Source organism: Ursus maritimus, unplaced genomic scaffold, assembly GCF_017311325.1.
Source record: "Ursus maritimus isolate PB19 unplaced genomic scaffold, ASM1731132v1 scaffold_11, whole genome shotgun sequence".
In the NCBI taxonomy this organism is placed as follows: domain Eukaryota; kingdom Metazoa; phylum Chordata; class Mammalia; order Carnivora; family Ursidae; genus Ursus; species Ursus maritimus.
This window is the reverse complement of record NW_024423453.1, coordinates 40,897,780-40,911,314: the sequence shown is the minus strand read 5'-3', so window position 1 is coordinate 40,911,314 and position 13,535 is coordinate 40,897,780. Positions and strand designations below refer to the sequence as shown.

Below are 13,535 nucleotides of genomic sequence, written 5' to 3'. Positions count from 1 at the left end.
ACAAATTATGTAAAGTGAAGCTATCTCTTATATTAACCATGGCACTAATGTAAAATGAATATATTTCCAACTCCGGCTTCTTCCAACTCCGGTATTTTATGAATGCATAAGGGAATAAAAATGCATAAGGGAAAAAGAAGATACTTTATTTGACTATTTGATATTTCAGATTTTTAAGATGTCCATTATGTAAATCCTTAAATTCCTGGGCAAAAACTAAATAAATGTCCTAATCTTTTTTTTCTGTAGCTAGAAAATTCACTTGAATCAATGTTGCTTTTAAATGGATTTTTAAAATTGTTTTCTGTCCTTCAGGTGATTTCAGAGAAACTAGGGTAACCTTTTTTTTCAGTTGGTAACGGAAAGGTTAGAGCAGTGGTTCTCAACAGGAGGCAGATTTTTCCCTCTGTTGAAACATTTTTGGTTGTTTCAGGGCAGGACACTGCTGGCATCTAGTGGGTAGGGACAATGTAAAGGACAGCCTCCTATAGCAAACTGTTCTCAGGCCCAAAATGTCACCAGTGTGAGACTGGCAATCTGTGGGTTAGAGGAATTAAAGTTGTGTATTATTCTTACTGTAATGTTATGAACAACTAAAATTACAAAAAAATTTTTTTTTTCTGTTTTCATAGTCACAAATTGATTAAACTTACCTTTCCCCAAGGATATTACCTCTTTTCCTCCCAGTTCTTTTACCTTAGGTTCCTGATTTTTAAAAAATTTTAATTTTTTCCAATGCATGCTCTCAGAATTTTCTTTTTTTCTTTTTTACCATATCCTTTTGATACGAAATCTATCCATCAGTAAGAGGTGAAAATAGGACTCAGACATTCACACTTTTAAAGAAATACCTTAAAGATTTTTATCATCTTTGATTAAGCCAAGGAGATGGGAGTATAGGTACATGTTGTCATGCTTGTAGTCACATACAGCGCGAGCAGCACAGCCCGGGAGAGTAATGCAGAAGCTGATTTCGTAGCATTTTTTAAAGACTTTATTTATTTTTATTTTTTTATTTAGAGAGCATGAGCAGGGGAAGGGCAGAGGGAGAGGCAGGCCCCCTGCTGAGCAGGGAGGATGTTTTGGGGAGTTCTTTGTATAATGCTTGCCTATTTAGCTAGCTTATGCTTTTTTCTTTTTTTTCTTTTTTAAGATTTTATTTATTTATTTATTTATTTATTTATTTATTTGAGAGCGTGAGAGCACAAGCAGGGGCAGTGGCAGAAGAAAAAGCAGGCTCCCCATCAAGCAGGGAGCCCGATGTGGGGCTTAATCTCGGGACAGGATCATGACCTGAGTTGAAGGCAGATGCTTAACCTACTGAGTCACCCAGGGACCCCTCGCTCATGCTTTTCTTAATGAAATGTCCACATGTTACCACATATTGTATGTCATCAAATCTGAGATACCATAGGTTATTAGAAGCAGTCCATCTTCAGAAGTGTTATTTGTTAAAAAAAAAAAATCATTTCTTAGAATTAATGAGATTCAATAAACTAAAGAATATTAGGTTAGCTTTTTTTCTTTTTGATTGCTTTTCATGTGACAAGTAGATGCAGGGAAGAAAACTTGTTCTTAGCTAATAGGAATAATAGGTAGAATTATCCCTGCAGTTATAGTACTTTATGTATTTTTTCAGATAAATATTCTGCAGTAAAGAAATCTACTAGCAACAAAAGGCCAACTAGACAGGTATATCAGGACCTTAATCCTTTGAGTACTGTATCCATCTCTGACACACCCAGGGCCCCATTGTTGGGCATTGCCCTTTATTTTCAGGGCTGGCACCAAAGGAACTAGAGATGAATCACTTGCCTAAAAGCTTACAATGCTTTCATGCCTAACATGTAGAGAGATATAATTTCATAGTAAAGTGGGGGAGTCATGAGTTGACCTTACTATAGTTGAGGGATAATTAAGCTGGCATGATTTCTGCAGATGTGCTGTGGGGGTATTTAATGAGGACTTTTCCGTTGCATAACAAGCAAAATGGGAGCGCTTGTCCCCTTACTGTTCTGCTATTGCTCCTAAGGCAGTGATACAGCATTGTTTTGGTCCAGCTCCATCTATTCTGACAAAGTACTTTGTACTCAATTTATAAATTGAATGAGAACAAATGATACACCATTTTGGATAAAGGGAAATTGAAACAAAATGCCACTGCAACATAGAAGTGGAGATTCAAAACAAAACAAAAAACCAGAAATTTTGTACTGTTTAAATTTTTAGTAACCATTGATTCTGCTTTTTTTGGCAACTGGATTGATGTTTCAGGTTGTTAATTTCGGGGCAGAGGATTGGTCATTTTGTTTGTGCATTTGGGTGTTAATATATGGGTTTGTCACTTGAAAATTTTTGAGTAAGTAAAGGCACCAATTACATTAACATTATCTTATATTGAAATTTATATTTAGAGGTATGCTGATATAATGAGAACACATATGACTTAGAAGAAAAAGATCTTAGAACAAATTTTGGCTTTGCCTCCTAATACTGGGGAATTTTGTTGGTATTGTGTAACCACTCTTGCCTTATTTTCATTCTCTGTAAAACAGATGTAACACTAAAAAGTTGTCAAACAGGAGACAACATTTAAATGTGCTTAAAGCTATATTTGGAAATATAGTGGAGACTCAATAAATGTTAGTTTCCTCTCTTGGTCAAGAAATAGCCTTTGTGAGCCTTAGTTTTCTCAGGTCTAAAAAGGGGCTATTAAAAACCGCTTTATACAAATGTTATTAGCTTAACATTATTAGCATTATTTTAATCAAAACAAATTTGCATTGCATTAAAACTGTGAATGTACTTTGAAAATACTTATACTCAAAATATTTTTTAAATGATAAAGCAGAAAATACGTGTTTTGAAATTAAAAGTGGAATAAAAATACTCTCTTGAAGGATTTAATTAAGTTCCATGTTAATACTTAGAAATTGTACATGTTCTCTAACTTACTTTATTTAGGTCTTTTTTATTTGCTAGTCAACAAAATATTAAACCAGGATAATGCCAAAAGAAAATGAATTTAGTATTACTTTGCAATTGTATTTGAGGCAGTATGAGGAAGAAATCTTGTGTGAGGAGGAGTTTAAGAAAGTCATGAGAAGTGAGTTATTGACCACATGAAATTCAGGCACAGTACTGCCCAAAGTCATAAAATGTTTGTCTGAATGGGCTACAGGGATCATCCAAACTATTAACCACTACTGGTTTATGAATCACTTGCATCAATACTGGAATGAGTTGTTTATTTAAAACATAAAATGTCCTCAGCACCACCTTGACCACTGAATCAGACTCTTTGATGGTGAGTCATAGGACTCTGATCTTACACTCCTCAACCAGCATTTGGGTAACACTGATCTGAACCAAGCCCCTTATTATACAGGTGGGGTCTCTGAGACTCAGATTAATTAAGGGACTTTCATATGGTTCCGTGGTGAATTTACTGGTGAAATCCAAGCTCCTGATTACAGTTCAGTGCTCCTTATATTCTTTTCTCCTACCTGCATGCTCTAATTATCTGAAATAAAATACCACTTCCATGGGGAATTTTCAAGTTTGCATTTGCAATTTTGTCCACAAAGTAAGTTTTGTTTCTCTTGATCCTCTCTGAATTTGGAATGTTTTTCCTATCCCCTTAAATATGTTCTCACGTAACTTTACCATGAAAGACCAAAGGAAGATGCTTTTATCCAGGACAACTGTTTTTCAGAACAGAAATAAACAGAAATAAAAGAATTATCAGAATTACAGAATTACACAGCACTTTGCAGGTAAAGGAACTATGACCCACAGAGGTTAAACTGTAATCTAATTAGTGGCAGTATCTTCTCCAAAAGTTGGGTTTTCTGATCCCCAATTCAGTACTCTTTCTACTGTTCCTCATTAAAGGTTGGTGTGGGTTGTTATTTTGTTTTAATATGGTCATTAACTGCTAGGTTTTCAAGTTAATACATACTTCCCTTTCTGGTCAATCATGTATGTATACAAAATTTGGAACCTGTCTTGGAACCAGACTAAACAAGTAAGTCCTAGTAATACCGTCAAGTATAAATACTAGAAATACTCTCTGGAGAGAATTTTGAGATCATGGTGGTGCAGTATTTCCTGACTCTTTGGGGATTCATTTATTTATTCAACAAATAGTTACTGAGCACCTGTCAGGTGCTAGGTTCTACTTTGAATTTGGGATACAGTAGTGAACAAAACAGACCAAAACCCCTTTTTTCACAGAATTTACATTATAGTCAAGGGGGATGGAATGCAGGGGGTTGGAACTGGTTTGCAGTTTTAGAAAGGTTGCCCAGAGTAGGTCTCAGAAGGAAGTAGGGAAGCAAGCCATGTGGATATTAAGGGCAAGAATGTTCCAGGAACAGCAAGTGAAAAGTCTCTGAAGCAGAGCATGGTTGATGTGTTTCTGGCTAAAGCGAATAAACAAGAGGGGTGGGAGTAGGAAATTAGAACCTCGTAGGCCAACCTAAAGACTTTGGTTTTTGCTTTGAAGTGGGAAGCCACTAGAGGGTTTTAAGCAGAAGAGTGAGTATCACTTTTTGGTGGAGAATAGAACAAGGAGGGCCAAGGTGGGAAGCTGAGAGACTGGGTAAGAGGTTGTAGGAATAATCCAGGTGAGAGATGATAGTAGCTAGAGCAATGTAGTTAATGGTCAGATTCTGGATATATTTTGAAGTTTAAGACTTTTACATTTGTTGATGGACCAGAACCTTCTGACAGCGGTGAGAATGGGAGAGTCAGGGATGACTCCAGAGTTTTTGGCCTGAGCAACTAATAGGATGGAGTTACATTTTACAGAAATAGGGAGGATTGTGGACATGCATATTTGAAGAGAAAGATCATGGAAATGTTAAGTTTCTATTACATATCTAAGAATACATATTGAGTAAGCAATTTTATATATGGTCTGGAGTTCAGGGAAGAAATCCAGGCTGGAGAGAGGAAAATGTCTATATGGCTCATACCTTTGTTGGAACCATCTAAGAGATGTGATTTTAATGAGTAATGAGACTGTTGAATATGTGTGCTTGTGGAAACAGTCTCATTTACTATCTGGTTTATAGCCTATGTTGCTAATCCTTGTCAGTCGTGTACTTTTCAATAAAATGTCACAAAGTACCATCTGCTGAATGTATGTATAATTTAAATCAAGGTATGCTTTTTATTTGACTTGTTAAATCAAATAGTGTTTAAAACAAAAACATTGTTGGGGCGACTGGGTGGCTCAGTTGGTTAAGCATCTGCCTTTGGGTCAGGTCATGATTTCAGGGTTCCAAGATCAAGCCCCACATCGGGCTCCCTGCTCAGCGGGGAGCCTGTTTCTCCTTCTCCCCCTGGTACTCCCCCTGCTTGTGTTCTCTCACTCTCTTTCTCTGTCAAATAAATAAATAAAATCTTAAAACAAAAACAAAACATTGTTTAAAGTCCTAGAAACATTGTGCTATACAGGCATAATTTTTGTCATGGACTTTTCCTGAAATATATAGAAATTTTGGACACAGTTTTTAATGTTTAAGATCTGAATTAGTATTTATCTTCTGTTTTGGCTTTTTCCATTCTACACCCCATCCTCTAAAATCCTTGATAAAAGACGCGGTTATATATCATGTATTGATAATGGTTTTCCTATTCCTTTCTTTCTTAAGAAACCAGTAACAGCACATTAACTGAAAAAAAAAAAAAGTAAAAGAAAACATCAAACATGTATATTACCTTAAAGTAGAAATATTCATCATAGCTATTAATGTCATTAATCTATGTAAAGTATATAGAGTAGTAATATGTTAGAAGGTTTTTCACTCTTTAGTGATGTTTACATATGATATCCTTATTTTTATATCAAAATTTAACCATAAAAACTTCCAAAAACTATTTCTAGGGCAGGCATTCATATATGCAAAGGGGTTTAAAAAGTTTGCATTAAGGGGCACCTGGGAGGCTCATTTGGTTAAGCGTCTGCCTTTGGCTCAGGTCATGATCCCAGAGACCTGGCACAAGTCCCACATCAGGCTCCCTCGCTCAGCTAGGAGTCTGCTTCTCCCTCTGACCCTCCCCCCTCTCCTGCTTTCTCTCTCTCTCTCTCTTGCTCTCTCTCAAATAAATAAATAAAGTCTTAAAAAATTATTACGCTATCAAATGACTTAATTAAAGCTGCATTTTAATTTAGTCAGCATAAGTTGTCCATCACCCAAATTGGCATATCCTTATACTAGTGTCCATGAATCCTTATAATATAGATGCAGAGGAACAACATGTTATGAAACCCACCTTCAGTCCTATGAGGAATGTAAATCAATAAATCAGAGTTTATAGTATTGATACTAAATGATCAGAGATGAGTGGAGATTGATCAGTGTAAGTTTTGTCAAAGAGCTAAGTTTTGAACCAGGATTTGAAGTTGTTGTGAGGAAAACTGAACAAAACAATCTAACTTCAAATTAACTGCTTTTAATTGATCATGTGTATGCACATACACGTATATGAGTATTTTTTATTTCTATGTATCAGTCCTCACCCTAACTGAAAAGGATACAAGATGAGTACTCCAGGAGAATGTTCTAGGGGCATGTATATGTAGAAATGAAAGTATATGATGTATTAGAGCCTGTGTTTCCTCATATTTAGGGGTAAAATGGAAATGTTCCCTAGGGTTTTTATGATTAAATAAGATAATGTTTGTGGTAAGTACTGTGGGAGGAATACTACTGAAATGTTTGATAGTATTAACATAATCTACACTTTATGATAGAAAAGAAGAAATGAAATTCATTGTAGATTCTAAAGGGGTAAAAATTTTTTCAGTACTTTAAAAAGTATTCTAATTAAGGCTTCCTGTATCCTCAGTATGTATATCTCAGTTTTCAGTTATTATCTATTTCACATGTTACAAAATTCAGGTTCCTGGTTTGAGCAAGAAATGGAATGTCAAAATCCAGATCTTTCTAGCTCCAAACCCTACCTATTGTTCTCTTTTCACCTGCTTCCAAAATGGACATAATAATTCACAAATATACTTAAATCGTCCTGCTCAAGGATGTCCTTTCACTTAAATATCACAAGGTTATTTAAATGTTTTACATGATTATTGTGAGGGGAATTTCTAACATTCTAAATTATTCACATGGCTTTTTAATTTTTCCTTTTAGGAATCATGACTCTTTTGTGCAGATGTTCCTCACTGGCAAAAAAGAAAAAAAGATGTTTTAAATAATTCTCTAGTCTAGTTTAAAATAGCTCATATTTTTTTAAGTATTATGATGTGTTTTTGTTTTTCCATAATGTAGTACTTTGTTCTGACTCTAATTTTATTACTTAGTTACTGTTTTATATTTTTGCTGTTTTTTATCTGAAATTATTTTCACCTAATAAGTCAAAGCTCTTTTATTTTGTGGAAGGCACTTATCAGACGCGCAGTATATCCAGTTCTTAATTTTTCTCTACATGATGCTGCCAGTTTCTTAACTCTCAGATGAGTGCCTTATTAACACAATGAAATTTTATGGTGCCCACTAGAAAGAATATAGAGAAAGGAGAAATCATCTTTCAAAATATCCTGTTTATTCAGTAGCCAAGTTGATGTTTCCAAGTAAAACTTCGGTTTCTCAGCCAGTATCTTGATGGTAGATAAACATGCAACACTTATAATAAATAACATGGTGCAAAAATATTTGTCTGTCAAAACCATGGCTTTTTTTTATTTTACAAAATAAAGGTTGCTAGTAAATTTGATGAGACAATTGATTTCACGTCAGTGACTTCTGGAGAAAATTGCACAATAAGCAGCCACCTTTTATGTTCCGTATAAATGTGGATTTTCGTTTATGAGCTTATAATTTGATACATCTATTAATATAATACAAATTTCTACTTCCTTTTTGATAGAGCTGGAGTGGACCAGAGAAATTGCTTGCTTTAGATGAGCTTATTGATAGTTGTGAACCAACCCAAGTAAAACATATGATGCAAGTGATAGAACCCCAGTTTCAACGAGACTTCATTTCCTTGCTCCCTAAAGAGGTAAGGGCTGTCAATTATATTCTTCATTGGGTGCTGTTTGAAAATATAACTCAACAGCAACCACCTTTAAATATGGTCATGCTAATTACGGTATTCAGTATTGTCAGCCTAACACTCTTAATTAGTGTTAAAGAGAGCTGTAAATGATAAGCTGCCATGACTTAATAATATCATTTTCAGATTAAAGTATATTTCTGGACTGATTAAGTGACTTCTTTCCACCATTGCAATAAGTCATATATGAGAGTAATCTATTGAGTTCCATTAATTTGATTATTTCTTTATCACGATTTTTTCCCCAGGTTATTTGAAGTCCAACCTTTAGCTGTCATGATACATTTATTATATATAGTAGTAGATTTGTTAGAAATTCTGATTTTATTGAAACAGCAATTTTTTTCTTATTTTGCTGTTTGTTTATCCAAAGTCCCTATTAGTCCCTAATAGTTTTGTGATTCTATGAATTGTAGTTCTCTGTTAACTTACATTGTGTAATTGTTTTGAAATATATGGAATTTCACATGTATATCTTTTTCTACTAATCATCCCTCTTCTTGCTGCCATGTCTCTCCCTCTCTCTCTCTCTCTCTCTCTCTCTCACATACACACACACCCACTCACAATCACAGATTTCCTGCATTGATTACATCCTTAATAGCATTTCTTTTGGAATTACGCACGTTTGTTTTTATATCTTTATGTGAACTGACATTATTTTTTATCATAAATTGATTATGATCATATGGGCATTCTTGGCAGTATAAATGAGGCATAACTTAGATGTAGTTCTCTTATTGATGTTAGAGGCTTCACAGTTTCATTTCTGTCAGCAAACAAATAATGTAAGATTAAATAATCAATGTCACCATGGTTTATATTTTCACAAATTATATATGTGCCACTAATTATGTATCAGCTAAGAAGACAATATATAAAACGATAATATACCACTGAAATGATCTTGAAATTTCAAATATGAAAAGGAGTCAGTTTTTTAAGATAACCATTCTAAATATCCTATGGGCATTAAACATAGTCTCAGTAATAATTTCACATTGGATATGAATAAAATAGTTTTATCATATTTAATGTATGAAACTAAGCATTACTCCAGGAAAAAGCAAACTGAAATGTCTCTACTTTGGAATGATTTTTTTAAATGGTAAAAAAAAAAAAAAAAAAAAAAATTGCATTGTCCCAGAACAATTTTTTTAAATTCTTGCTCGCTCATTCTAAAACTGAATGCTTTGAATAGAATTGGCTTAGGAAATGACATAAGCTCTCTTTGCTTCCAGAAGGACATTCATAATAGGTAGCACTTTTATAAGTATTTGAAAGTAAAGTTAGTCACCTCTAATATATTCTTCATGGTTTCCTTAGATATCCTCCTTATTTTAGAAGGTAGTATTTTTATTAAAATATAGACTTGTCCCCTTATCTCTAAGAATGGTGAGTATTTTGTTTTGTTTTACTTTATTTGTATTTCCATAGTAACTTTTGAACACACAAAAATGTGATTTTAAGTCAGGAGAATATGAAAGACTTCTAAGAGTCTAAGAAGTAAGCACAAATTATCGATAACTGGTGTAAATGCAATAAAGATTTCTTGGATTAACTGTTCTTTTAAAGGTTGCCTGAGGAAAAAGAAGGGAGGCTAGATAGAATGAGACAGGGCCCTGACTTAGCAGATCATCTGCCCTTTCCTTTTTTTTTCTACTAGGAAACGAAATGCTTTATTTTATATGTGGAAAAATAATGGTTTAGATCTAAATCCTTAAGGAAACTATTATCAGAGACTATGTACTATTATTATTTAAAAATTTCTTACAATTCCTTTCAACAGATCTCAAAGCTCTTTACCAACATGTATTAATCTCAAAACTTTGATAAAAATCTCACTAGTCTCACATGGGAGGCTTGTGATAAACAGCATTATCCTTATTTTGTAAGTAAATACCGAGAAAAGCATCATGATACAGTAGATGACCCGGAGTAAAACCTAAATTCTTAACATAGGATCACCCAACATTTTCTTTATTCTTCCCCCTCCCCCCACCCTGCCCTTCACTAGTTCAGTCCATGGAAATATAGCGATTCTGGGAAAGTATTAGCTACCTCTCGAATATAACATGGTGGGTCTCATATAGGTTATATAAGAGAAAAACAAAAACTAGCAACTCTCACTGAAATTTCAAGTTTGGCCAAGGAAAAGTTAATTATATGAAATAGATTTTCAATTTAAGAGCTTCTGTCCAGTGGAAGTCCTTAGGAGGAATTACTAATCTAGATTGTACCTTTAAGACAAATGGATAGAAAACTGTATTAGCCAGACCATTTTACTTGGCTGCTAGAAACCTGTAAGCCCCTGCTTTGGTGTTCTAGAGATGTAGTTCAGGACAGTGCCCACTCTCTGTGCCCTTTAAGGAACCCCACGTGACAAGACCTTGCTTCCTTTGAGGAACTGGTGGTATACTTCCCCCATAGTAAACACTAAGAATTGTGTAACTAATTGTCGTTCCTTTTTTGCTTGGCAGTTTAATTTAAAAACCCTGTAAGATACTGTTGCCAGTATATTTGTGTTCTACTTTCCCTTGGTTTAAACCTTCTTTTCTGATTTATATTTTTACTGGTTCTGATTTTCTTATTCATATTTTTTATTTTGCTGTGTATATTTTCTGAAATACTTAGATGTTTTGAATAGAACTGATTAGATTTCCGAAAGAATAAGTTGAAGTTCATGGTTGAGTTAGGGTCTTTGCTATTTTAAAGGAAGGTGTGCCAGTTACCTGTGGAGTTAGCACTTCAACATTCTTCAGCACCTAAGTGTTTCTTTACTCTTTAATGCATGCAGACACTGGACTAGGTGATCTCACAATCACCAGTAATGAAGGGTATTATGATTTGGGATGTACCTTTGAAATCTAAGGTGCTCTGGATTTGTTTTCTAGCCTTTAAGATCCATTGACTGTTTCTGTGAATTACCTGATTTCTACTTCAGTTGGATAACTAAAGCAAAGCATAGACTTTTTCATATGACCATATTAAATATCTTGGGCACTAAATAACATCTCTTTTCCACCAGTATAACTTTGTGCCTGATAATTTCTATGTTAAATATCAATTTCACATAGAAGAAGAATATGGTGTTATCCCAGTACTGTTATACTGACACTGAGCAAACTTGCCCAGGCTTTGATTGATTGATAATTTCAAAATTAAGTGCCTTATGGAGTATCCATTAAAAAAGTACAATGTTGAGATATATATGTGTTTGTGTACTTGTATATGTGTATGTATATACATACATACGTAGGTTGTTGAATATAGCTATGCCTTTTTATTTAAAATGACTCAGACTGAATGGTCTTCTCTGATCAAATAATTATTCCGCAAAAAGCCTTTCACTGTCAATTATTAGTAGTAGTATTAAATTGAGTACTGGCTGGTTGGAGTACTTTCTGTATGAAATGTACTCAATAAATATATGATTAATGATGAACTCTCTATATACAAAGTTCTTGGCTAAGCATAATTTATGTCATGTAATTACTGTTCAGCATCAGAAAATAATTCAAATTGTGCTTTTACTCCCCATATGGCCTTTGGCCCTTTGAATGATAGTTTGTTTTAATTCTTGCAATTTAATTTCTGTAAAAACTAAACTTTATTGCTTTATTTAGCTCATTTTGATTCTAATATCATAACTTAAATTTTTATGTGATTGGTGAGGCTACTTGGGTAAGCATACTTGAAGCTACCACTCCCCTCTTTCTTCTTTCCTCTTCCCTTATTTACTTGAATTGACTATACATGCTGAAAAAAAATTGATGGTTTGCAAGTATTGGAAACAAAATTTTAAAATCAGTGATATACTAAAGAGCTAGTTCAAACATACAAAAATCTATCTGGCCCATCAAGAAAATCCCTGTAAGCAATATAAAGTAATTAGAACCTAATTACTTTTATGTGTCTATGGAGCAGTTTAGTAATTGTCCCCTATTATCATTTATAGTAAAGGGTATAAATGTTTGAAAAGTTCATCATTGTGATAATAAACACTTCGATGTGATAAAGAACTATTAATTATACCTATCAGAAGTGATCTGAAATCATACCACACAGAATATCTAGAAATCTCATTTCTTAATATAAGCCCTGTCTTCAGTGAATTTACATGGTCATGGGGAGAGAAAAGTACAGACTCTAAACAACTAATAAAGTATACCGATACACAGAAATGGTAGAATTCTCAAGTTGAGGCTCACAGAGCAAAGGCAAGAGCAGAGGCAGAGAGTCTTAATAAGTATTCCTTGAAGAGGTGAGGTTGGTGGAGTGAAGTTCATAAAAACTAATAAAGTAAGTTTTTGAAGTCTGGTACATATTTAAGATTGACTATTAGAAAGTACTGCTTTTTATAATTTTAAAAATTAGAATGTAGAATTATATTATGTTGATCTTGTACTTCATTCTATAGAAAATAGTTATATAGAAGTTAATTATTTATGTGTTAAATATATATACACACGCACACACACACACACACACACGTATATATATTTAAAAGATGGGTATACTATGCTTTTTCCTTTCCACAGCTGGCACTCTATGTGCTTTCATTCCTGGAACCCAAAGACCTGCTCCAAGCGGCTCAGACGTGTCGCTACTGGAGAATTCTGGCTGAAGACAACCTTCTCTGGAGAGAGAAATGCAAAGAAGAGGGTAAGGTTCAAAATCACAAAGAGAAAATCTATACACTTTGAAAAAGCAAAGTGATTCTGAAAACAAATAGAAAAAGTAAAAATTAGAAGTTTTATGTGCATGTAGAATAAAGTAGTGGATAATTGAAAAAAGAGAACTTCGGCAGCCTATCAAAGAATCAAAAATGAGTGTTCAGTTACATTCACCTACTTATATAAAAATCCACTGGTTATTCCGCACATTCAAATGAGCCAGGTTTTGGAGCTAACCCCTTTAATGAGCACTAATACCTTAATAGCAAATATATCTGATTTACTTCCCAGTCTCTACTACAATTAATAAACAATGAAAAGGTCAAGATGAGGATGATTTAACGGAAACCTAAAAAACAAAACTAGCGAAACAAAACACAGACCCATAGATACAGAGAGCAGATTGGTGGTTGCCAGAGGGAAGGAGGTTTGGGGGGGCAAATGGTGTAAAGGGGATTAAGAACTACAAACTTCCAGTTATGAAATAAGTAAGTCATGGAGATGTAATGAAAGCATGGGGAATATAGTCAATAATATTGTAGTAACTTGGTAAGTTGACAGAGGATAACTAGATTTATTGTGGTGACCATTTTGCAATGTATATAAGCATCATATCACTATGCTGGACACCCGTTATTCATATTGTATGTCAGTTACACTTCAATTTAAAAAAAGACGAACAAAAGACCTAAACCTTTGCTTAAAATTATACATGAATTTCTACCAGTGATTTTATGGATGAGAAAGGTGTCCTGCCTCTCCAATACTTACAAT

The 13,535-nt window shown here is 34.1% G+C and overlaps 1 protein-coding gene across 4 annotated transcripts in view; it reads left to right on the top strand.

The window, feature by feature from the left end:
* FBXW7 (F-box and WD repeat domain containing 7) overlaps positions 1 to 13,535 on the top strand; it is a 91,121-nt gene that overhangs the window by 66,157 nt on the left and 11,429 nt on the right. For 3 of the 4 annotated variants that reach the window (XM_008685479.2, XM_008685481.2, XM_008685480.2), the window contains 2 exons: positions 7,897 to 8,031; positions 12,627 to 12,750. In XM_008685479.2, coding sequence (XP_008683701.1) covers positions 7,897 to 8,031; positions 12,627 to 12,750 — 259 coding nt within the window. Of the gene's footprint in view, positions 1 to 7,896; positions 8,032 to 12,626; positions 12,751 to 13,535 lie in introns of those variants that run through there. The other variant, XR_005833903.1, reaches the window with a different exon arrangement.